This window comes from Pleurodeles waltl, chromosome 4_1 (assembly GCF_031143425.1).
Source record: "Pleurodeles waltl isolate 20211129_DDA chromosome 4_1, aPleWal1.hap1.20221129, whole genome shotgun sequence".
Lineage (NCBI taxonomy): Eukaryota > Metazoa > Chordata > Amphibia > Caudata > Salamandridae > Pleurodeles > Pleurodeles waltl.
This window is the reverse complement of record NC_090442.1, coordinates 157,072,162-157,097,342: the sequence shown is the minus strand read 5'-3', so window position 1 is coordinate 157,097,342 and position 25,181 is coordinate 157,072,162. Positions and strand designations below refer to the sequence as shown.

At 44.4% G+C, this 25,181-nt stretch overlaps 1 protein-coding gene across 1 annotated transcript in view; it reads left to right on the top strand.

Moving 5' to 3' along the window:
* SLC13A4 (solute carrier family 13 member 4) overlaps positions 1-25,181 on the top strand; it is a 235,981-nt gene that overhangs the window by 185,742 nt on the left and 25,058 nt on the right. The window contains exons 12-14 of the mRNA XM_069227958.1: positions 3,140-3,250; positions 6,604-6,615; positions 9,419-9,527. Coding sequence (XP_069084059.1) covers positions 3,140-3,250; positions 6,604-6,615; positions 9,419-9,527 — 232 coding nt within the window. The remainder of the gene's footprint in view (positions 1-3,139; positions 3,251-6,603; positions 6,616-9,418; positions 9,528-25,181) is intronic.

The following is a 25,181-nucleotide window of genomic DNA, read 5'->3' as shown; positions in this document are numbered from 1 at the left end:
CTTTGGAGCACAATGGTAGAAGCAGGTAGGCAGGCAGGAGGACAGCACATCAGGCAAGTTGCAAAGTGGTAGTTCCTTCTGCAGCTCAGCAACCAGTAAATAGCAGCCCAGCACAACAAAGCAGGTAGCACAAATGACAGTCCCTTCTGGCAGCACAGCAGTCCGTTTGGCAATGTGCAGTTTGTAAAGCCAGCAGCAGCTGGTTGTACGTCCCACACAGTGTTTTAAAAACTTGGGGTCAGAGCCCCAGTACTTATACTCAAACATATCTTTGATGTAGGGAGTGACTTCAAATGAACCCTCAGAAGTTCACAACAATTCCTTCCAGCCCAGCACTGGATCCAAATGATCAGTAGGGGGTAAAGCAGCCCTTTATGTGAGGGCAGGCCACAACCTATTGACAAGTAAGTGTGAACCACCTCTCCCTCTCCCAGCCCAGGAAGGCTATCAGTGTGCAGATGAATATAGATGTATCCCCTGTCACACCCAGCCCTTCCTGTGTTGTGGCTATCTAGAGAGAAAGCACAAAGTCTAGCTGTCACCCAGCTCTAGATGTGTATTAGAGACAGGCTGCGAAGCACAAAGAGTTATAGGCACAGAGAAATGCCCATTTTCCAAAAGTGGCATTTCTGAAAGTAGTAATGTGAAATCTAACTTCACCAGTAAGTAGGATTTATCATTACCATTCGAAACATACCAAACGTTACAAAGCTACTCCTATCCAATCAGAAATGACCACTTAAAAGTGTATGAGGGGATTCTGAATGCTAATCTATGAGAGGAGCGGCTTCACAGTAGTGAAAAACAAAATAGGCTACTAAGACATGGAAAACATAAAAGTACATGTCCTACCTTTTACTTACACAGCACCCTGCCCATATGGCTACCTAGGGCCTATCTTGGGGTGACTTATGTGTAATAAAAGGGGAGTTTAAGGCTTCGCAAGTAGTTTTAAATGCTGAGTCAAAGTGGCAGTAAACTGCTCACGCAGGCTCTGCAGTGGCAGGCCTGAGACAGGTTTGAATAGTTACTTCTGTGGCTGGCACAATCAGTGCTGCAGGCCCACTAGCAGCATTTAATTTACTTGCCCTGGGTATATGGTATGCCATGTTACAAGGTACGTACAATTAAACCAAATATGCCAACAAGGTGTAAACCAATCATACCTTGTTTAGAGAAGAGAGCACGTGCACTTTAGAACTGATTAGCAGTGGTAAAATACCCAGAGTCCTGAAGGCAAAAAACGAAGGTCAGAGAAGTAGGAGGAGGAAGGCAAAAGGTTTGGTAAAACCCTGCAAATAGGGCCAGGTACAACACCTATTATATGGATTTTTTTTATTCTCCGGCGGATACCTGGCAGCCTGCGGACACACATCCCCTCCTACTATTTGGCCCCAGACGACTTCACCCCTTTGATATTATTATCATCGGACACGAAAGGGGACCAAATGGTCTCCAAACTTTAATGGTGCATGCATAGCCCTTAAACATACAAGCAAAAATCAGGTTGTCACGGGACCGCGACCTGGGCTGCTCTCTTGCAGGCAAGGAATGGTACTATTGCTGTTCATACACGAAGCTAGTCTTCCCTAACCACTGACATAAACTCCTTCACTTCAAGTTCTTACACAGAGCCTAAATGACCCCCACTTGGGCTATGTAGCAGACGTCCCAATAAGTATTCGCAGATTTACTGCCATGGACTTATTTTTACCTAAAAGACAGATAGCATTACACCAGGGCAGTGGCATCCGCCCCATTACTGCGCATTGTTCCACTCTGTGGGTTTCTGATGTCTTTGTTTGTCTTTTAATGGAAAATGATTTTTAAAAAGTGCTAAAATAATACCCGAGAACAAAATCTAACACATGGGATGAGTTGCAGCTATGAAACACCTTGGTGAGGTCAGAGCTGGTTGTAATTCTGTAACACAACAATTTAATGGGTGTCTCTACGCCACCCTGGGAGTTGTGTGATACTCTCACTGGTCTAAGACTCCCCTAGGTAAAAAAAAAAATGCTTTGTAACTTGCAAACTAGCGCCTGTTTGATAGCCATCTGTCTCAGGTAGCTTGCTATAAAGCAAATCTCTGCTGATAAAATTACCTACCACCCTATACCACCCTGTGCCTTTCACATCAGCAATCCCTGCCAAAGGAAGTTGCTAATGATGAAAGTACCAGTCCTGCTAAGGCACTCTGACTTCTGTTTTTTTAATTATAGATGAAAAGGAAACTATAATACTGATTTCTTTGGAAATATAAGGCTCCTACAGACTGTAAGGAGCTTCCTCCTCTTGGAGAGGCAAGGCAGGGGCACCTAGAAGAAGTGTGTTTGTCTTTGATCCTAGAAGAGCCATAAAAGGGGTTGCCTTGGACAGAGCTAGGAGGAAGAGAGACTTTTTTTTTTTTTTTTTTTCCTCTCTCTCTCTCTCTCTCTCTCTCTCTCTCTCTCTCTCTTCCCCCCCCCCCCCCCCCCCTGCTAAGCTGAGGGGCAATGCAGGTCTCCCTACGGTAGTACTGTGATCTTGTAGTAGAGCTCCTTTTGGTGCGCCTGAAAACTTTTGTTTTCTTGTAAATCTGCACTTTGACTTAACTTAACCTATGTTACTTAACTTGATCCATGTTACGGAACACAAGCATTGATGTGCTGAGAGCACAAACCCTTAATAGGGTGTGATCTAGCTTGCAGTAAACAAAGTTCCACTGGCTTATTCTTATGTTGCGCATAATTTAGAGATATTTCAGAAAGTCATCAATGGTTTTGTGAAATGTACTAATAATCAAAAAGCAATTCCACAGAACAACAATTGCTTAATACACGTACCCATAGAAATAGCTAATTGGGAGATTAGATTCAATCTTTTCTTTAGTGACTCGCCTATACCACTATCCCAAACAATTGCAGACAAACTCAAAAGTGGTCCAATTTCACTGTAGTCAGCCTGCTCTCGGATAACAAAGGTATCCATGGAGAATACATTCAAGGAAACAAAGGAGCGTCGAAAGTGGACCATGAATACCCTCCTCTGTTGGGCAAAAAAGCGCATCACCAAGTGGCAATATTCCTAATTTTGCAGGAAACTGTTGTTCTCTAAACGAAATAGTCACATAAGTGTTGGTATTTTTTCTGTTTTTTAGGAAAGGCTTCAGGACAGATGCCACGGTGTCTCTGTTTCTTGGATTTCTGCTCTTTCTAATCCCTGCCAAGAGACCTCGCTTCTTCCAGTTTGGGAAAAAGACAACAGGCGAGTGGAAACGCTGTGTACATCAGGAATGTGTCACGTAGAACCTAGATGTTTAATGGTAACTCTTGGTAACTTTCTTTGGTGTGTAACCAAAATGGCTAAAACTGCAGCCTATGAAGTCGCAAGGACAATTACGTAAAGTTTTTAGCCTGATTCGCAAAGGTAAACTTAGACCAAAAGTGTAAACTTAGAAGAAAATTTAGACCAAAGGTTTAAACTTAGACCAAAAGTCTAACTTTAGACTTTTGCTCTAAACTTAGACTTTTGGTGTAAGCTTTCCTTTGCAAATCGGCCCCATTGATTGCAATTAGATGTCATAGGCAAGGATGTCAATTTACTAAATGTGTGAAGTAGTGGAAGCCACTTCTTGCACCTTTCACTCCAAATACTCACCCCCACAACACTCTCATATTTGCTTCTGATGAGCTAGGGAATTCCAAGGTGTGGAAACAGAATTTCTACAAGGCTATGAAGACTGCTCACACTCGGCTGATAGCACTTTCACCACTCCAAGGTAGCAAAGACAGTGCCCTTAACACACCTACTTAATGCACATAATAAAAGCCATTGAGAGTCATCCAGTTGGGTAATGGTAAAATCTTTTAGTTACAGTGCATACGGCATGACAGATATAGTGGTATTAAGCATTAACTAGGTAACTGGTAGGGGTTTGCACCCTCTGGAGCTAGATGATAATGGAGCAAAGTATAGCGGTTCGCTCTGGTCCATTTTCACATTTAGTGCCACATGTACGAACCTCTGGAATTGCGATTTCCCAATTGCGATTTCATGTGAATCACAATTAGGAAATCGCAATTCCAAATGTACGAAATTCCGTTGAGTTTCTTTTGCAATTCCCAGTGGGTCACAAATAGACCTACCATATTAATATTCATGAGGTGGGTCACATTTTGCGACCCACTGGCAATTGCAAAAATCACAGGGATGGCGACCTACTGGGATCAGCAGACCACCATCTCTGTGATTTCTTTTAAATAAAGCAATCTTTTTTTTTTTTAAACAGAGCCCATTTTCCTTAAAGGAAAATGGGATGCGTTTAAAAAGCAAAAAATGAAATGTTTCAGATTAATTTTTTAAGTGTAGGCAGTGATCCGTGGGACCAATGCATACTGTGAAAAAAAACGTTTTTGCTACCATTCACAAAGGAGACGGGGTCCCTCGGGGACCCCTTCCCATTTGCGAATGGATTAACACCAATTTGAAATTGGTCTTAACTGCGATCGTTTTGCAATCGCATTTACGGTCACAAAACAATCATACATAGCACTGCGACTCGTCCTTCTCATCGCCTTTTATTATATGTAAGTCGCCACTAAGGTAAGCCCTACGTAACCCAAAGGGCAAGATGCTATGTAAATAAAAGGCAGGACATGTGCTTGTAAGTTTTACATGTCCTGGTAGTGAAAAACTCCCAAAGTCGTTTTTCACTGCTGTGAAGCAGAGGCTACCATTGGAAATTCCATTTTACATTTTTAAGTGGTAATTTATGAAAGGAGTGGCATTGCCAAGTTTAGTATGATTGGAATGGTAGTGAAAATCCTACTTACTGGTGAAGTTAGATTTAACATTGCTATTTTAGAAATGTCACTTTTAGAAAGTAGGCATTTCTCTGCACTTACTCCTCTCTGTGCCTTACAGACTGTCTCCAATCCACATCTGGTATGTGGTGGTTGACCGTTCCTCTTATGCATTTCAGCCATAAACACAGGACACTCACCTGCATCTGCATTCATCTGCATACTGATGTGTCTTCCTGGGCAGGAAGGGTGGAGGGGCTCTCACTTACAATCCAACGCTAGTGGCCTGACTTCATACAAAGGGCTGATAACCCCCCACAGATCTCCTAGTAGACGGGACTGGCTTTAAAGGGGAATTTGTGCACTACAAAGCCACCCTCTGAAGTCCCCTCCACTTCAAAGGCACATTTGTGTATACCGACTTGGTCTCTGACCCCACCAAATCGGACACTTACATACCTACCACTGGACTCTGTCAGAGGGACTGCTGTGCTGCCCAAAGGACTCATTTGGATTGCTTTTCTGGAAGGACTCCTCTCCTGCTTGTTGCCCTGCAGCCTGCTGCCCCTGACTCTGCTGGAAGGACTTTGCCTTCCCCCACAGAGTAGTAATTTACCCTTTTATTGACCTCTATAATGCTGTAATTTCCTATGAGGAATGTGTGGAATAAATTACACTTGAGGTTCCAAAATTCTTTTGATTACTGGGCACATCTTGAGTGACTACCAAAGTTGACTAAAATACATTCATGCATCTGCAGTCAATTCAAGTGGATACTTGCAGTGCAAACTAAGACACCTTGTGTCATAGGCTCAAAATGAAGAGTACACAAAATTTAATTTAATCTATATGACCATATCAGTAAGTAAACTGCCACTCGTAAGTGTTGATAGTTTGGAAAAAAATTAGATTGAACATTCATTATTACTTATGTGCCAAAGTTATTTCACTCATTGAGAATGTCTTCCTTGATCTTCATATTTGATGATGTGTTTGAAAAATGTTTTGTGAATCTTCACTTGAACCTCATGCCTTGCCACCTCAAAGTGACTGGATTGCTTACTTAGTTAAAACTGATAAAACTTAGAGGAACACAGAGACTGTGGATTCTTGAGAACAGTGTACCTACCAATTGCCCCTTGTTGCATGATCTTAAATAACCACATATAGCTTTGGCGCTACTAAAATGTAACATATTTATAGAGGAGGTATTAATGCTTCAAAAATGAAAAAAATAACATTGGTATTGACTTCAGTGATAGCTTCAGATCTCATAAACAGGTTTCCTTTCCACATAAGATCTTTGTTATCACTCCAAAATCCTATTCTTCAAAAACATAGTTCACCGTGGAGGCCAACCAAAACACACGCAATCAATAAAAGGTCCAAAAAAAACTTGATCTCCACCTAACTTTCTGTTAACCCAGAGATGAAGAACGTACTGTTAGAAATGGGGTCTTTGGTTGGCAGTCAGGTTACCCCCTGTCCAAGCAATGACCCTCACTCTAGTCAGGGTAAGTCACACACAATCCAAATTATCCTGTGCCCACCCTCTGGTAGCTTGGCACTGAGCAGTCAGGCTTAACTTAGAAGGCAATGTGTAAAGTATTTGTGCAATAAATCATACAATAACACAATATAGCACCACAAAAATACACCACACAGTGTTTAGAAAATGATATAATATTAGCTGGATATTTGCAGGTCAAAACGATCAAAGATGCAATAAGTAAATGTAGAGATATCACTGAAAAGTGATATAAAGTGTCTTTTTAAAGCAAACAAAATCTCTTTTATAAATCTCAACAAAGGGCCGCAGAGGAGTAGAAGCGTGGAAACAAAGGGGTTTGCATCGATTTCTCGGGCCACACACGGCGATGCGTCGATTTCCAACACTTGGTCGTGGATCCTCTTCGGATTGCGGGGTTTTCAGACGCCCTGGGGTCTGTGCGTGCAATCCTGGGCTTGCGGAGCGAAGTCACGAGCACTGTGTCGATCCGGTGGGCGTTGCGTGGAATTTTCTCCCGCACGGCAGGCGCTGTGTCGATTTACCCTCTGGAAGTCGGGCTGCATCGTCCCAGGTCGGCTGTGCGTCAATCCGGTGGGCCGTGTGTCGAAGTTCCGGTCGCAATGCAGGCGCCACGTCGATCTTCTTAAAATTATTGGGGTGTAATCACAGGGGTTTAGTGGCGCTCAGGATACAAGTTGGCCAAGTACAGAATCATGGGGTGCCTGCACAAGGGAAAACACCCATCCCTTACAGGTTAAATACAAACCCAACAATTGAAACAAACAATGTGAGGCCCCCCTAACCTACTGTTAAATGCTTTGCAAGTCAGAAAATGCTACCCTTAAATGAGTTTTTTAGAAGACACATCATATGAAATAACAACAATTGTATAGAATGTACAGTCCAATTCAAAAAAAAAAATTTCAAGATTTTTTAGTCCAATCCAAAATTTATTCACGTCTTCAAAATGTGCAACAGCCATCCATAGAAATACACTTCAGGCCTTTGAGCCAAGCCTTTGAGCCAACACGTGTTTCGTCATGGGAAATTTTCAACTCCCAACCGACTTCCTCAGGGCTCTAAATCATAAACATATTTTTTAAATTAAAAATCAAAATGCTCAAACCGTATAGTAAAATAAAGATGTATATAAATAAATGTGTCCTATATGCGTTAATCAGACCCCAAGTTGATGTGAGAGGAAAGAAGCCCTGTCTACTACCAAACGTATTTTATTTGTCTGTAGCCATAGAAAGTAAGCATGCTTGTGCACCCGAATCACAAATCACCCAAAAATCTTCTCCTTGCAAAGTCGCGCTGCGTCGTTCCGGGTTCGGCGTGAGGTGAATTTCTCACTCCGGGGCAGGCTGTGCATCGGTTTTAGCAAGCTGTGTGTTGAATTGTTGCCGCACAAGGAGTCCAGTTGAAAGAGAGAAGTATTTTTGGTCCTGAGACTTCAGGGAGCAGGAGGCAAGCTCTAGCCAAGCCCTTGGAGAGCACTTCTTCACCACAGCCAGAGAGCAGCAAGGCAGCAGGCCAACAGCAAGACAGCAGTCCTTCACAGAAAGTAGTCAGGTGAGTCCTTTGGGCAGCCAGGCAGTTCTTCTTGGCAGGATGCAGGTTCTGGTTCCAGTTTTCTTCTCCAGGAAGTGTCTGAGTTGGAAGGGGCAGAGGCCCTGTTTATATACCAAAATGTGCCTTTGAAGTGGTGGAGACTTCAAAGAGTGGTTTTGAAGTACACCAGGTCCCCTTTCAGTTCAATCCTGTCTGCCAGGGTCCCAGTAGGGGGTCTGGCAGTCCTTTGTGTGAGAGCAGGCCCTCCACCCTCCCAGCCCAGGAAGACCAATTCAAAATGCAGATGTATGCAGGTGAGGCTGAGTATCCTGTGTTTGGGGTGTGTCTGAGTGAATGCACAAGGACCTGTCAACTAAACCCAGCCAGACGTGGATTGTAAGGAACAGAAAGATCTAAATACAGAGAAATGCCCACTTTCTGAAAGTGGCTTTTCTTAAATAGTAATATTAAATCCAACTACACCAGTCAGCAGGATTTTATATTACCATTCTGGCCATACTAAATATGACCTTCCTACTCCTTTCAGATCAGCAGCTACCACTCAAACAATGCATGAGGGCAGCCACAATGTTAGCCTATGAAGGGAGCAGGCCTCAAAGCAGTGTAAAAACGAATTTAGGAGTTTTACACTACCAGGACATGTAAACTACATAGGTATATGTCCTGCCTTTTTCCTACACAGCACCCTGCCATATGGGATACCTAGGGCATACCTAAGGGGTGTCTTCTATGTAGAAAAAGGGGAGTTTTAGGCTTGGCAGGTACTTTTAAATGCCAAGTTGAATTGGCAGTGAAACTGCACACATAGGTCTTGCAATGGCATGCCTGAGACAAGGTAAAGGGGCTACTTAAGTGGGTGGCACAATCAGTGCTGCAGGCCTACTAGTAGCATTTAATCTACAGGCCCTGGGCACACATAGTGCACTCTACTAGGGACTTATAAGTACATTAAATAGTCCAGTTGGGTAAGATCCAATGTTACCATGTTTAAAGGGAGAGAGCATATGCACTTTAGCACTGGTTAGCAGTGGTAAAGTGTGCAGAGTCTAAAAACCAGCAAAAACAGTGTCCAAAAAGTGGAGGGAGGCAGGGAAAAAGTTAGGGTTGTCCACCCTAAGGCTGTCAGGTCTAACACGTACCTACTTCTTAAATGGTCTTGCGCTTAGAGCCTAATCCGAACACAATAAATTAAACAGGTAAAATGATACAAAACTATGAATACAATATGCATTATGTGTATTATTTACTTAAGAACTCTATAGCTAGATATATGGGTGGTGGAATGGCTCTAAACAGTTTCTCATCCCTGCTGTGCTTCAGATTCTTTGATCTGCCAAGTGTATAATCCTTTGTTTCTAGAATCAACTCCATGAGATTGATGTATGGCTTAATGTAGTTTGCACTACTTTCCATGCACACTTTATCATAACAAATTTCTGTGATGTGCATCATACATGGCTCCACCAGTGCACACTTTAGGCACTGTAAAAGGTTTCACTTACTCTTTTCCATTCATATGTGCAGGACAAACTGCTGACAAGACTGTAAGCGATGACTCCATGGTTCCCATGCTGACGTGGCAGGAGTTCCAGAAGCACATGCCTTGGGAGATCATAATCCTAGTTGGTGGAGGTTATGCCCTGGCTGCTGGATGCAAGGTAATTCTAAAATTTGACTCGTCTCCTGCATTTCTTAAAGAAAAGAGAAGTGCACACGGCTAACGAGTGACCTACAATATACCACTAATGGCTGATAACAGTGAAGTAATAATCATTTCTAGAACCATGTCTCAAATGCAGTAAAGGCAGAGAGACATAGACCAAGTGTCCATTTTTTATGTTTAATAAGACAATAGAGACACTTTCTACATGGTGGTGCATAATTTTCACTGATCAGTTTCTGGAGGTTTTATCCCTGCTATGCTCAATCAATCTGTCCTACTGTCATGCAAGTAACATTTTCTGCATATCCGCAGATTCTCTAAGCCCCAAATGGTAAGTACAACCTTTAATGGAAAAGGTAAAACTGGCAGGTGCCTCTTACTATGAGCCACTGGGTTAAGACACAAGCTAGCCTGGCTGATGAGGGGTAATACCCGAAACTGGTCAGAGCAGAGCGGAACGCAGTGTGGACACAGAGCGGAAATCGGTGTGGATCGCGGTACGGGGAGCGGCTGTTGCCGTTGCTGTAGCAGCCACTAGTGCATAAGATCAGGCCATGGGGGACAGTGGGGTTACCGGCATCCCGACAAGGATGAAGCAGATGTGGAGGCAGCTCCAAGAAGCCTTGGTAAGACGTGTGCCGCCACGGTCCCGCTGTGCAGTGTGTAGCGCCTAAGTGACACCAGAGGAGCCAAAGGGAGCGGATGTGTGGCAGCATGAACTAGGGTTGCGGAAGGGGTGGTAAAACATAAGGAACAGACAGAAAGCCCTCTGCACCATACCTCCACCTAATATCACCCCTTCATATCTCCAAGTCTCCAGAGACATCACAGGTCGAGTCTGGGGGCTGAAGACAACCTCCACCAAGTGAAAGCCTGACCGCCCTGTGGGAGCGCCCCAGCTAGGACTAGGTGCAACTTACGGGGCAGGCCGGTGAGCTCCTACTCGGTTGCTGCTGTTTTCGCCCTACCATCCTCCACCCCTATCGTCAGGCACTGGTTGTTTCCTGACACAAGAGACCCTCAGAACAACCGGAAGCTCCCTGGATGCTAAACGCTGGTTGTCATACCGACAGGTACAATTGTACATGACCCTAATTAAAGGCTGCCGCAGCTCTCATTTATTCATGCCGGTATCTCCATATAGTGACTCCTGCATTGGTGCTTGTTGATGCCTGCCTACACACCAGCTTCACAGCAAAAGGGTACAGGATAAATGACTTATATCAAGGAGGACCCAGTGTGTGGTGTGCAGTGCAGTGTGCGGTCAGAGCCCTATTGCTGCACTATCTGTCCCACACCAGGAGAGAGGTGAGCAGTTATAGAGAGAAGAGAAAGTATTGTGCTCAAACCAAAGGTACCTTTACCGGCTTTTACATAGTCACTCTTCAGTACTGGTCTTATGGGGGTGTTCGAAGGGGCTTTAGTGCTCTTTTCCTTGAGTAGAGTTGCCGGAATGCGGAAGTGGCCTAGCTAGGTCTGTGGTGCAGCTTGCACTCCATTGTATGCTCCCCCACCTTGGCTCTTCAATTGTGAATCAGTTTCAGATCATAATTTCCATTTCTTTTTTCACGAAAGAAGTATGGCAGCCCGGAGATTCCTCATCAGAGCCTGTAAAAAAACAAAACAAATTAATCCACTTAGAAACAAGGCAGTTAGTTCGAACCTGTTGAAAAGCTCAAATACAATCTTCTTTTTCAAAAAGAAAACATCGTACAAGAGGGTAAGCATGATGACCCTTCCTTAAATACAGAGGCTGATGTGGAAATACCACTACATCTGTAGTTGTAGGACCAATCATAAACCCCGCTTTAACCCCTGAGCGGTACTCACCTGCTTTAAAATCCACAAATCCTGCATCCGAGGAGTTAAGTAACTATCTTATTGAAGATCCTACATCACCAGATGTTTTTTTTTTTTAAATCTGTTTATTAAACATAACATTCACATACCAGTACATTGGCTGTTTACAATTTATCGAATTATTTGCTCGCATAAATAATCTTGCACAGCCTCTTTGCATATTAACTGGTATGAAAGAGAAAGAGAAAAATCAAATTATAAACAAACATAAGATAATGCCAACAGAGCAAGAAAAAAGGAAACATACAGCTTAAATACTGTGCGGCAACTACTTGCCGAATATCAATGCAGCTAAGCACGACCAATGTCATTGATAATATTTGCAACCTCAAGCCGAGGTAGGGAGAGGCTAGAGGAAGGAATGCAGCTAATATATGTAAGTGTGTTTAGATCGAAGGACAGAGGTGGGGCAAGGATTGTGTTTTGTGGGGTTCAGCTGGATGCTGAGCCTACTTGGCATTGATCGGACTGAGTTTGACCTGCGTAGAGTCTTGTACGCAGTGGAAACAGCCTGGTTTGTTAGGTTAATACTTTGAGGATTAGAATGAGAGTGTCAGCAATGTCTATAATTAAGATTGAGGCAGTTCAAGTATCCTGCTGATCGTATCCACCTTGCTGTAAGATTTGTGTATGTTGCACTATTCACGGGGGGTGCAGGTCGTCACGCGCTTCTATTGCCACCACAAAGGTATTCCAGACTTCAGGGCCCACTTCGATGAGACCTTTACGTTGCAATAGATTAAGTGTCTGCGCCTCGGCCTGTGAGCGACTATGTAAGTCGCGCAGCCAAACCGAATGGGACGGAACATGTGGAGCCTTCCAATGTGTTGCAATCAGACGTTTGAAGACAACAAACGCTAAGTCTATGAATCTGTGTGTCTGTTTATCTCCCTTAGTGCGGTGACGTATGCCCAGTAAGCAGGACTCTGGTATGGGGGATAATGCGAGGGATGTAATGTCTGCTGTAACGTTTGTAACTCGGTGCCAGGCTGAGTTTATTGAGTGACAACTCCAAACCATGTGGTAAAAGTCAGCTGCCGGGGTAGCACATCTTGGGCACGACGGAGTTGTGTTCGGGTATATTCTTAGAATGCGGGCTGGGGATAAATAAGCATGGTGAATATAATTAAATTGGGTATAGCGTAAGCGAGGATTACGGGATATTGATTTGATTGTTGCAAGAGCTGCGGTCCAGGTTTTTAGTGGTAATGGCGTAGGAAGGACCATGTCCCAGCGTGCTTTAGCGTGCAGCAGGGTAGTGCAAACTGCTGCTAATAATATTTTGTATATTTTAGTTATGGTACCTTTTGCGCTACCTATTGTAAGGATAGTAGTGAATAATGGGGACTCAGGGGGTGCATTATTGCCGAGGCCCCAGGTCTTGTTTAGCAGTCGTTTAATGGCGCTGTATGTCAAAAAGGCCCCATTGTGCATCACCCCGGCAGACACCAGTTCCGTAAAGGAGTACAGCGCGGAATGGGAGTATAGATCGCCCACCTTCAGTGTATTTATATCCCGTGTGTTATGATGTATTGAAATAATTTGGGTGCCCGGCAATTGAAACAACGGTATCAAGGGTGAGTAAGGGGGGGAGGGGGACTTGCCATGGACATATCTGTACCAGCAAAAGCGAGCTGCTTCCATCAGTATGTGTTTCGAGGGTAAGGAGTGAGGGGTAGACAACAATGTGAGCAGCAGCCCCTTGGGGGCCATACATGACTGCAGCAGTGCGCCCTCAGCGGAAGGGGCATCATGCAGCCATCCAGCCAGCCACGACAGTTGAGCGGCCGCGTAGTATCTTTCGAGGTTAGGCATGCCCAACCCGCCCATTTCCTGCGGATGTTGTGTTATGGTCAACGCTACTCTACGTCTATCTTTGCCCCAGAGTAGGTCGGTTAATATTGAATGTAATTTATTAAAGAAGGAGCGTGGCAGGCACACTGGCAGGGCAGTAAAATAATATAGGAACCTCGGGAGGATAATCATCTTGGTTATTGCTACCCGGCCCAACGGGGATAAAGGGAGTGAGCTCCAGAATGGTATCGAGCCGCGAGTGGATCTCACCACTCTGTCAATATTGCCCTCTTTTAAATCTGTAACAGAGTGGTAAATCTGCACCCCGAGGTACTTAATGGTTGTATATGACCACGGTAGTTTATATTGCGGAAGTGTTATATGCGCATCAGTCGGAATGGAGATAAGAGGGAAAATACTGGATTTGGACCAGTTGACATGAAGTCCAGAGGCGAGGGCGAAGGAGTCCAGCAATTTCAGCACCTCTGACATGGAGGTAGAATGATTACGCAGATAAATCAGGGCATCATCTGCATATAGAGATATGATATGATAGGTGTTAGATTCCGGGATACCCCACATATGCGCGAAGCTACGCAGTTTGATTGCCAGTGGCTCCATGGCAATGGCAAACAGCAAGGGGGATAATGGGCAACCCTGTCTGGTGCCTCTACTTATGGCAAATGCTTCGGAGATAATGCGACCATTTTTTACACGTGCTGTGGGCTTAGAGTACAGCGTCCTGATCCAGTTTATGAAGCCAGGTCCGAAGCCGAACGCCCTGAGTGTGCAAATAAGATAATTCCAGCTTAGTGTATCAAACGCTTTTTCAATATCTAGGGAGAGGGCGACCGCTTCGGTGTTCGTGTTGTTATGCATTATATGAAGCAGTCTCCTAATATTTAGGAAGGTGCTCCTGCCGGGGATAAAGCCGGACTGGTCTTGATGTATCAGACTCGGTAGGTAGGGGAGGAGCCTATTCGCTAATATTTTCCCTAGTAATTTGCAGTCTGTGTTTAGGAGGGAGAGCGGTCTGTATGATTTAACATCAAGTGGGTCTCGACCAGCTTTTGGAAGGACCACTATTAAAGCTTCGCGCAAAGAGTCTGGCATTTGCAAATTATGGTACGCCTCATTGAACACTTCAACGAGCGGGGGCAGGAGATGACTCGCATGAGAGTTAAAATATTCCACCGGGAGTCCATCCGATCCGGGGGTTTTACTGCGCGCCATTTGTGCCAAAGCTGAGCGCAGTTCTTCAATGGTAATGGGGCCATCTAGAATATGGGTGTTATCGAGGATAAGTTGGTTTTGAGAGACAAGTTGTAGTGTATCAGTTAGGTGTGATTCCGGCGGAGGGGGAGGAGACGTATAAAGTGTACGATAATATGTGAAAAAGGCTTCATTAATGCCAGACTGAGTGTTAACGATAACGTTGGGGTTTAAACGTATCGCGCCGATAGGTGTTGGCTGTGAGGGCTGTCGAGTCAGCCAAGCCAACAATCTACCGGACCTGTCTCCTTCAGCGTGCTGTCTTGTTATATAATGTCTGTAGTCATGTTTGCCTAGCCTAGTATCTGCTTCGCTATGAGCGGCCCTGAGCGAATTCAGTGTTGTTAGTATGGACTCGTCCCCAACAACCGCAGCCTCCGCATTACGGATTTTTACCTCTAATGTTTGTAGCTCTTTAGTGAGTACTTTTCTCACCCCTACCGTGGCTGCAAGGCAGTGTCCCCTTATCACCACTTTGTGGGCATCCCACTCTATAGAGCGGGATGATGACGAGTTTTTATTTAGCAGGAAATAATCAGCTAATATTTTAGCTATCTCTGTTTGAAAGGGGGGGATCTAAAAGGGCTTCCGGCTGTAAACGCCACGTCGGTATGCGGGTGTGCATGTGACCCCAAGCTATTGTTACACATAAAGGATTATGATCTGATATAGTGCGCGCTAAGTATTCAGATCCGCACACCTTCTGAATCACTGTTGCAGATACAAAAACCATATCTATTCTGGTATACAGCTTATGTACAGGGGAATAATAAGAGTATTCCCGTTGGGCAGGATGGGCCGTCCTCCATACTTCGCTCAGGCCATTGTTTAAAGCCCAGCTTGCTAGTGCTTGAGAGGCACGATTGGAAGGAGCTGAGGTAAGCGGGGGGAACGAGCGGTCCTTTTGAGTGTCTAAGACACTGTTAAAGTCTCCTCCCCAAACGCATTCCAACGTAGGGTCATTAAGGTTGCCGGTTGAAAGTGTAGATAGGAAATCTCGCTGGTCTACATTTGGGGAGTACAGTGCAACTAGGGCTAAAGGGGATCCATCTAGTATGCCCTCAACTATCACGTGGCGACCATTTGAGTCACATTGTGTGCGAGACACGGTGAATGGAACCCCGGGGGCGATCCAACTCGCTACCCCGCGGGCAAATGATGAAGAAGTTGTGCCATGCAATTGCCCCTTCCATTTTGAGCGTGTGTTTTCTAGCGTAGCTTTAGAGAGATGTGTTTCTTGCAATAGTGCTATATGTATCTGATGTCTCTTAAGAAAGGCGTAAACTCTCTGACGCTTCCGTGAGGTTGCCATGCCTCTAATATTCCATGTGAGCACTTTGAATTTTGCTATACTCTGATGAGTTTGAGTGGCCATGATATTGTTGTGGTTTTCGTATGCCCAAGGGAATGATTGCCTGCTGACCATGACACAAAAACATTGTGACATGCGCACACTAAGGTTGGGCGACCCACACCAGCGACATTGCGAGCTGCAGTCCTATTGCTATGATAATCATGACATGTACATTTGCTGCTGCATTTGCTATTAACTAACATGTGATAAAACCAACGATTAAATAAAAGGGAGCACACTAAAACAACACACAATAACAACTGAATTGAAAAATAGAAATCTATTCCAGCATTTGCTGGCATGAGAGAATGGTCCATATGGAGCAGGGGGGTGTCGGGCAGCATTGATACAGAGTCTAGGGTTTACCTTGCCCTGTTCACTTGTGGTGAAGAGTGTGCCGCCCAGGGGCACAATCGAATCACGCGGCGTAGCAGGTGGATGCCGATGGCGCTCAGAAGGAGGTGTAATAGTATTGTGATACTGTCCACGATCTGTAAGAACCAGTAGGGCCCAGCTGTTTAGCAGATATCATCTGCTGTGCGTGGTGTGAGGGTAGGGCCACGTGTGGATTCAGCTGAGTCAGAGTTTGCATCCTGTTCCTGCTCAACGTCCGCTTGTGTAGAGGAGGCAGTAGGTGACGCGTTAACAAATCTGGATGTGGCTCGCAAAAGTCGGGAGCGTTCAGTTTGCGCTTGTTCAGGCGAGGGCTTCGCGCCTTGTTTCTTGCGCTGTCTGCGACCTGACGTGGAGGAGGGTCTATCGGCTCCCAGAGCAATTGTGTCTAATGGATCGGCTAGCCCCTTGGCATGTAGCCAGGTCCAGGCGTCCTCTGGAGAGGTAAAAAAGAGTGTGCGAGTGTCATCTTGTATCCGGAGTCTGGCAGGGAACAACAGCGCATACTTGATGTTGTGTTTTCGGAGACACGCCTTAACATGGTAGAAAGAGTTGCGTTTCTTCTGTACTTCTGCTGTAAAATCTGGGTAGGCTGTAATCACACCATCTTCGAAGCTTACCGGGCCAGATTTGCGAAATAACTGTAGGATAAGATCTCTGTCACGGTAATTAAGGAGTCTTACTATAAGCGGACGTGGTTGGGAGCCAGGAGGGGGAGGCCTGGCAGGGATCCTGTGTGCTCTTTCGACAGAAAAGAACTTCGGGATATTATCCTTCAGAATAGTATCAGTAAGCCATTTCTCTATAAATAGTTCAGCACTGAGGCCCTCGGCACGCTCGGGGAATCCCACCATACGGATATTGTTGCGGCGCGATCTACCTTCTGCATCCTCAGCTCTGCGTTTTAAAGAGTCCACCTCTGTCGATAAGTGAACTAGATGCGATTGGAGATCTTTCACCGAGCGGGGATAGCCACAGTATCTCTTTCAAGTTCCGATACCCTATCAGCTAGTGCGTGTTGGTCAGTGCGAAGTATGTTAAGATCTTCTGTTACCGAACCTATTTTAGCTTCCAGAGTAATTTTAGTGTCTAGAATGGCTTGTAGTATCTTTTCGAATTGTGATGTGTGTGATTGTAGGGTCAATTCTAGTTTCTGAAGTGCCACTTGTGTGTTGGCGTAGGGCTCTGAGGAGGATGAGGTGGCGTGTTCCATCTTGCCCAGAGGTGCACGTGGGGTTTTTGGTTTGACCATTTGGCAAGTACAGGAGCTCTTAGACGTTAGCGTGCTGAGAAAACGCGAAGCAGTGTGCACGATCTAGTCAAGTGTCACACCAGTTCGAGCCTAGACGTTGAAAAGGAGCAAGGCCAGGAACAAGCAAGGCTTTGGATGGTATTTTTGCTATCACTTGTGTCACTTAATAATGACAGGGCTGGTATGAATTTATAAGACTGGTGGAATAGGGAGCAATACGCTGTGCATTGTGACAGAAGTTACAGCAACACATGGGAACTAGTGTCCCAAGAGGGATGATTCATGCGCGTGCGCACTACCACACGGTAACTGTCATCGATAGGCACTTCCCTTATAAACAGCCAGGTCCATTATGTGTTTACCCCTCTCCCAGATAGCTGACTTCCTAATGCCTCAGTCTCCCAGAAGTGAAGCACGGGCCAATGCAGGACAAGGATACGTACAGTAGGGGCTGCGGCTGTGGTCCCCTGTGCTGGTGTAGCAATCCGCATTGATTCAGTGTGTTTAATTGGCCACAATTTATCATCCAACGTGGCCTGCGACACTGGAGCCAGTTATTTAGTGAGTCTGTTTTCCCGGACTGCTCTGTGCAGGGAGCAGGGATGCCACAGGTCGATGCTGCCCCACAGCGATAACACAGAGTGAGTTTACAGGGTGCGCGCCCCAATGCGACGCGCCATTGCACAGCGCCACCCACGCGCCAGCGGGCCTTTTCTGGCAGAGTTAGGCACTATTGTTTGCAAAAGATGCAGAGGTGTTACGTATTGGCCGCCGCCTGTTGGGCCTGTTGATGCGATGGATTAATCAGTAGCCAGAGCGCGGGGCGCTATGCAGCTATGGGTGGGCAGAGGAAACCAGAACATCCACACCGGCTTCTCATCTCGATGATTATGTTGCGGGGGAGGGCCTACCTTGACAGGATTCGGCCCCTGAGGGGCTTCGCCGCAGTGAATAAAATAAATTCCAGCCAGCACAGTTCTGCGTAGAGTTCCCAATGGCGCCTTCTGTGCATGCGGCGCAATCCCCAGGCCACACCAACAGGAGGCGTGTTCCGTGCAGTACGACCTCCAGGACGGCCGCGGAACGGTGTGTTACCGCAGGACAGCAGGAGAGTCACAGTACGGGAAGCCCCATTCACCGGGTGTAAAACAGGTAAGCCTGCTCCGGCAGGGCTTATCTCGCTAAGATGGCGCTGTACCGTAGGTGGCCTGGACGGCACCGCCCCTCCAGAGCGCGCACCCCGGCGCCTCTCCCCACCGGGTAAAAACGAAGGTGCTATGCCGCCTCAGCATAACGCGAACCCGTGTTCTGGGACCGGGTCGCGGGTGGTTCCATGTAGCGCTCGCCGCGAGCGCGTTGTCTGCAGCGCGATCACGGCCTCAATCCAGCCGATCGCCAGCCATGCGAGTAGCGCGTCTCCGGCCGCGATTAACGATGCCGCCCCCGGGCAGCCCTCTTAGCGGCAGTCGGACCCGCTCTCGGGGGGGGCCCGGGCGCCTCCAACAGGATAATTTACCGGGCCAGGGATCGGAGCTGCAGTTTATGCTGCCGCTCCGGTCGCCATCTTGGCCACGCCCCCCTACATCACCAGATGTTGATATCAATTTGAGGAACCCCATATCTATGACTTGTGGCACACCCAGGACTCCAGTGGGCCCTTTGAAGACATCTGGCTTAATGTTTTTCAGTAGTACACCATCAGATCAGTCATCTTCAGTAGTACAGACTTCTGTAACACCTGAATTAGAAATACCTGCAAATTTGTCCTGTGAACATCCTGGGCAATATGTGATAATCTCCAAATATTTCAAGCGTATGGAAAGATTTCCGTCATCTGTTTTAGCACTGTTAGAAAAGGTGATGAATAACTCAAACCACATACAACACACTCTATTGGTAATTTTGAAAGTGTTGATGGGATCAAAGGATGAGGGGATGTTCCCCCAGGAGGTCCTTCAAATTGCTACAAATGAGGCCTGTGAAATGGTGGGCCTTTTGTATTTCAGCTTACCTGCTGGGGCATCCGATAACAAGATGCACAAGAATGTGCCCCAATAGCCTCAAACCTTCGAGCTCCATTTAAAGGAAAAGTAAAAGCAAAGAACTGAGCTCGAGGAAGAAGAGCAAACAGAAAATATCAAAGAAAAATGCAAAGAAACTTTGCTTCCAAGATGTGGGAAACTCTGGTGTCACAGCCACATAGATGGATTATTGTCCTATAAATCCACAAGTCAATAGAGAGGCTCAACCACTTAAAGCCAAGCAAGTTACTTTAGACCAGGCATTTGCGGATTTGAATCATAGAGCCGACTCTTTTATTGCTGCGTCAAACATAACTTTAAACCCCATACAATTGAGTAAGAGAATCCCTCCATCCTTTCATGTATCCACTTATGTTCCTGTGAACACCTTTTGGTTAGATTTTGTAGTATTATTTGATTCCGACTTAACCATGAACCGTTCTATTTTAATATCTTGTTTTGCAGGGATTGAACATTTGAAGAAGATACAAAGTAGTGATATCACTCTTGTATATTTATCACACTCTTTTAAAATGCTAAAGACAAGGGTCCAGTTTTATTCCAAAATTGTTGTAAATCTGATTCTTCAAAATAGTGATCTGCTTCACTGTAGAGGTATTGATGTAATCCCCGTCTTCGGTGAAAATCTTACCTCCACTTGGCATCATGTTCCCTCAAATCCTGTCTTGTCCGATTATTAATGGCTGCCTTTGCATGAGCTAACTACTAATGACTTAAGAAGCTTGACTGTCTCTGTTGTGAATGATGGGAGATCAGTAAGACATTTTGGGTCCAGTGTCCCTAGTTTCTCTACCACCCTAGCAGATGATGAGCATATGAAATGGAACTGGTTGGCTGGTGTACTAAATGGCACCCGGGTGTTGGGGCATGATTCAAAGTTCTATCATTTGAAATTATAAAAAAGTAGTTTCTTGGAATGCAACATGGGTAATAAATTCTCCAGAGAAACTTGAATTCTTAAGTAGTTTAAAAGCAGATATGATCTGCATTCAGGAAACCTGGTATACCTCGGACTGCTTAAGTGATGGTTATTTTTGTCTTAAGCTGCAATGTTCTCCCTTCTAAGAAAGGGTATGCAAAAGGTGGAATAGCTATCCTGTTGGGCAGTGAGCTAAAATGGGAATATAATAGCTTTAAAGATCCTTCTAATCTTTTTGAGGTCTTGAAGATTGTTTCTTATGCTGATGGAGGTATGAGAGTTCCACTAATAGTGGTGAATGCCTAAATTCCCCAGATAAATATTATAATAACAAGCTTCTTGATAGATTCACCCTTTTACTAAAGATTGGGAAAATGAGGGGGAATATCAAGTTTTGTTAGTCGGAGAATTACATTTTAAAGTATCCAATCACTCTATTAATCTGTTCTCTGATATTGACAAGGAAACTGCATTTAACATCCCACCATTATTGTTTCTTTGAATTTGAGAACTGATAAAAGAGGGCTTTCACTTCTAGGCCATCTGAGAAAGAACGATTATGTCATTTTAAATGGTAGATTTAACCTGGACTCTCTGGATCAATTTACTCATAAATCTCCATTATTTATTATATTATGGCTTCCTACTCTACAGCTCAATATTTTACTGACTTTATGGTTTTAGACTCTTCACGCAGTGATCATAGATTACCTGTTTTTTGTCTAGGTTTAAGCCTGCCCTCTGTAGGGTCATGGAAATTTCACAGATCCCGCTCTAAATTTATTAAGAAATCAGGAGGAAGGCGCAGGCCATCTTCTAAAATTGCTACTTTAAAAAGGTTAATTGAGGGGGTTATCTTGGCTTTATATCCCTGGAATATGGATATCCTTAATTCCTTTTCCGATTTTATGAATCGGATTATAAAAGACAACTGTGAGACATACCCTAAGCATTCTCAGAAAGTAGTATGTCCCCCTTTGATTTCCCTGACTAAGGAAATCAATAGACTAATTTGGTTACAGTTTATTTCATTCTTGAAGGAAAGAGGTAGAGTTATTTCACTATTAAAGAGAAGGATGCGGTTGAAGGTGGGCCTTAGAAAGCAGAATGCCGAGAATTGGTGGATCGACTTGAGAGAAGCGGCCTGTATGTAAAAAGCCCAGAAATATTGGGCGATTATTGGCAATTATTGTGGCGCCAAAGCGAGGTTATTTCCATCTCCCATCCCGGAGAATGTTTGGAGAGGTTTTGTTCTCTCATTATATGAAGAGAATTCAGAAATTAATGTTTCCCCTGAAGATATATCACCTGATTTTAAAATGGCAACTGACAGTTATGGCTCTCCTTCAATGGATGAGATTAAGTCATCAATCAGAGCATTGCGATCCTCGGGCACAATGGTTCCTGATGAGGTCCCAATCTCAGTTATTAAGCAAGAGGCCTCTCTCTTGGCAAGGATCCTTCAGCCTTTGTTTGAATATTGTTATCTTAAAGGTACCGTCCCGCCTCGTGGAGTGCAAGTTTAATCATCCCATTATATTAAAAATGAGATAGAAACTCACCTGCTAACTACCGCCAAATCGCCCTGTTGAACACAGTCAGTATGGTCTTTACCAAAAGCCTGTTAGATCGCCTTAATACTTGGATAGAGAGTAGTATGATCATCCTGCTGGAACAAACCGACTTTAGGAAAGGCCATGGCATGTTAGATAAAATTGTTGCTTTGCAGTTTATAGATTAAAAATATGTAACGATCAGGGGTTCTTCAGTTTATGCCGCTTTTATAGACTTTTCCACAGCCTTTGATAAGGTTGATCATCCAACACTGTGGAAGAAGCTATCAAAGCTTGGCATCCTAGCCACTTTGCTGCATTTAATTATAGCTCTGCATTCTTCAACTTGAGAGGTGATCAGGGCCTATCTATGGAGTTTGCTACAAAAAATGTTTTGAAGCAGGACTGTTTACTTGCTCCTCTGTTATATTCGTTATCTCTACACGGTCTTCTCTGTTTTTGATCGAAGAGTTTGGGTTTTACACCAAATATTGGAGGTCGCTCTCCGATTTGTCTGCTTTATGCAGATGACAGTTCAATCCAAAAACACATTTATTACCTGAAAATAAACAACTAACCTCCATTCTGGCCCTTTCACTTGCACTACACATGCACTTCATTTGAAAGCAAAGGCACTGTTAATACATGTTATATGCTACCAGGCATGAATTTTAGTGTTACCTCACAAAGCACTACTAGTGTGATGCCATGGATCAGTTTTCCTGCAGAGTCGAAAAAGGCAAATTTGTCTCAAATGTTTTCAGTCTGACTGAGGTCTCTGTAGGCTAAGCACAGGGCTCTTCCCTTGCATCCAAGCTATTTAAAAAAAATGGGACCTTTCTTTAATCCCACTTAAGGAGTATGGTTTTAAGTCAGCCACAGAGAGATTTACAGATTATCAAGTTCATTAGAGGAAAACATAGGGCAGACTAAAAAAAAGTCAAACGGGGATCGACAACAAAGCTTTTTCAAGCCACGAAGCTGGCATTTACCCCAAAAGCATGTCCCAAAGCAGACAACTAAGCTTTCGTCCCAATAGCTACTCCTGGCTAGGAAACTCTTGGTCGTCTGCATTTCTAGGAGATATCCCTTCCTTACTTTCGATGATGAAGACCAGAGAAGTGAACCACTGCAGAAGCCTTCACTATTCAAATCCCTCAGCCACTTGAGTACTTAATGGGCTATTTAGATTGTAGTTTTAGCCACAAAAAAGTAAGGTCTAAAGTGCCTTAAAGCTTAGACAAGGTGCAACACTCATCAAATGCAGCTCAGGTTTGCTTTCGGGCACCAACCAGCCACTGTGAAGGCCAATGGATTCTCTTCCCCAACTCACTGAACTGAGCCGGGACAGGTCTAACAGCATTATCAAATACATAGGAATGTACAACATAAAGTTGACTGCAGTCAGAAGGCTTAATTACAGGTGCAATGCAGAAAGCCTGCTCAAATGCTTTCCAGCACTCTGTAGTCTAGTTAACTGAACTGGGCTGCTCTTTTGAGATCATGAGTGTCCAGAGGGCTAGTATGATTTCATAGTTGGTAACAGAATTTCATCAGTACCCACAGATACTAGAAAGGCTCTCGAATGTGCCTGGCCTATAAGCGCCTCACAGTCAAGGAAAGCCTGGAATTTGGCTTCCAAGGGCATAATCTAGCCACTCTTGAGATGCGGTTATGATTTGAGGTCATTGGTCACACCTGAGCAGTCTAACCAATGACAGTTGTATTTATGGTCATTTGACCCTCTGTAAATCAGCCAAAGCCTTTTAGATGAACCCAGAAGCTCTATGTTTACCCATCAACATCACAGAATGCCTCTGGATCTCAGCTAGTACATTGGCTTTGCTTGAATGCTAGGAAGCAGTGTATGTAGTTAGAAATACCTTAAGCCGGCCCAGTTTTCTAATCATACAAACCATTTCTTTGGGTATTTTCCTTGTTCTTTGTAAACATCTGAGGATTCGATGTGATTGCATGTTGCCCTTTGCACTCCAAATCAATGGACATACCAAATCCTTTGGGGGGGGGGGAGGGTTTGCACACAGATTCTCCTTTTAGTCTCTTTAAGGAAATTGTCTGGTTCTTCCCAAGCCAATGTTGCAGCTAAACTTTTGCAACACTTTGTATCCTTCACTATTTAGTGCATTTACTAAAATACTCGAGCAAGTGCAGAATGTTAAAGTAAACTTGTGCTTGGTCACCCTGGATATTGAAGTATTCCCTCTGCTTACTCCAAATAAACCAAAGATTTTAGTGTGGGACTCTTCTAATATATGCCTTTGACTATATGCCACTAGTAATACTGAAAATGTGGCTTTCACTAACGTGTTCTAGTAAACTAAGGCCCTTATTTATACTTTTTTAGATCTGCATTTACGCCGCTTTTTGACGCAAAAATGGTGCAAACTTACAAAATACAATTGTATTTTGCTGGTTTGCACCGATTTTGCGTCAGAAAATGACGCAAATGCAGCGCTAAAAAAGTATAAATATGGGCCTAAGTTTTATAGGACTGACCACATGTAAGATAAAAGTAGGGAAAAGAGAACATAAAAGCAGTATCCGGTACGCAAGGCCCGTAATGGGGTTAGTGACTCACTTTGAAGATAAGGCACACTTTACCCATGAGATTAAGTGGATCATCACAGAAAAGATGACATGAAACATTAACACCCAAACTGAAACACATCCCATGTAAAAGTGTAGTGTTGGGTCTTTTATTTGGAGACACAGGCTGTAATGCTAATGTAGAATAGGGACGATGGAGGTTCTGACTTGACACCAGGCTTACATGCTATACATCAGTTGGGTTACTGTTTTTTTCCAGTCAGACTATATCAGAGAATTTGGCACCCTTGATTTAAAACATTAGAAATGCACTTGTTTGAATGATGAAGATCACTGTCATTAATTAGGGTAAGAACGTCCAATATGACTACAGGACAGTTTTGACACATTTTCAATAAGTATGTTTATCATGGCGGGAGGTGCATCATTTCGCTTTTTCTCATGTTCCTCAGACACAACTTTACTGTAGGGCATGGAGTAGGGAAATATGGTACGAGCTATAGTCTTAATGAATGCCCCTGACCTTAGGGACAAAACTTAAAGCAGAAACATGTTGATAGGCATCAGACTTGAAGGGTCTGAACAAAGCATCTTGACATTTATGTTTCTGCAAGGGACTATTATCAACTTAGAAAAACAGAA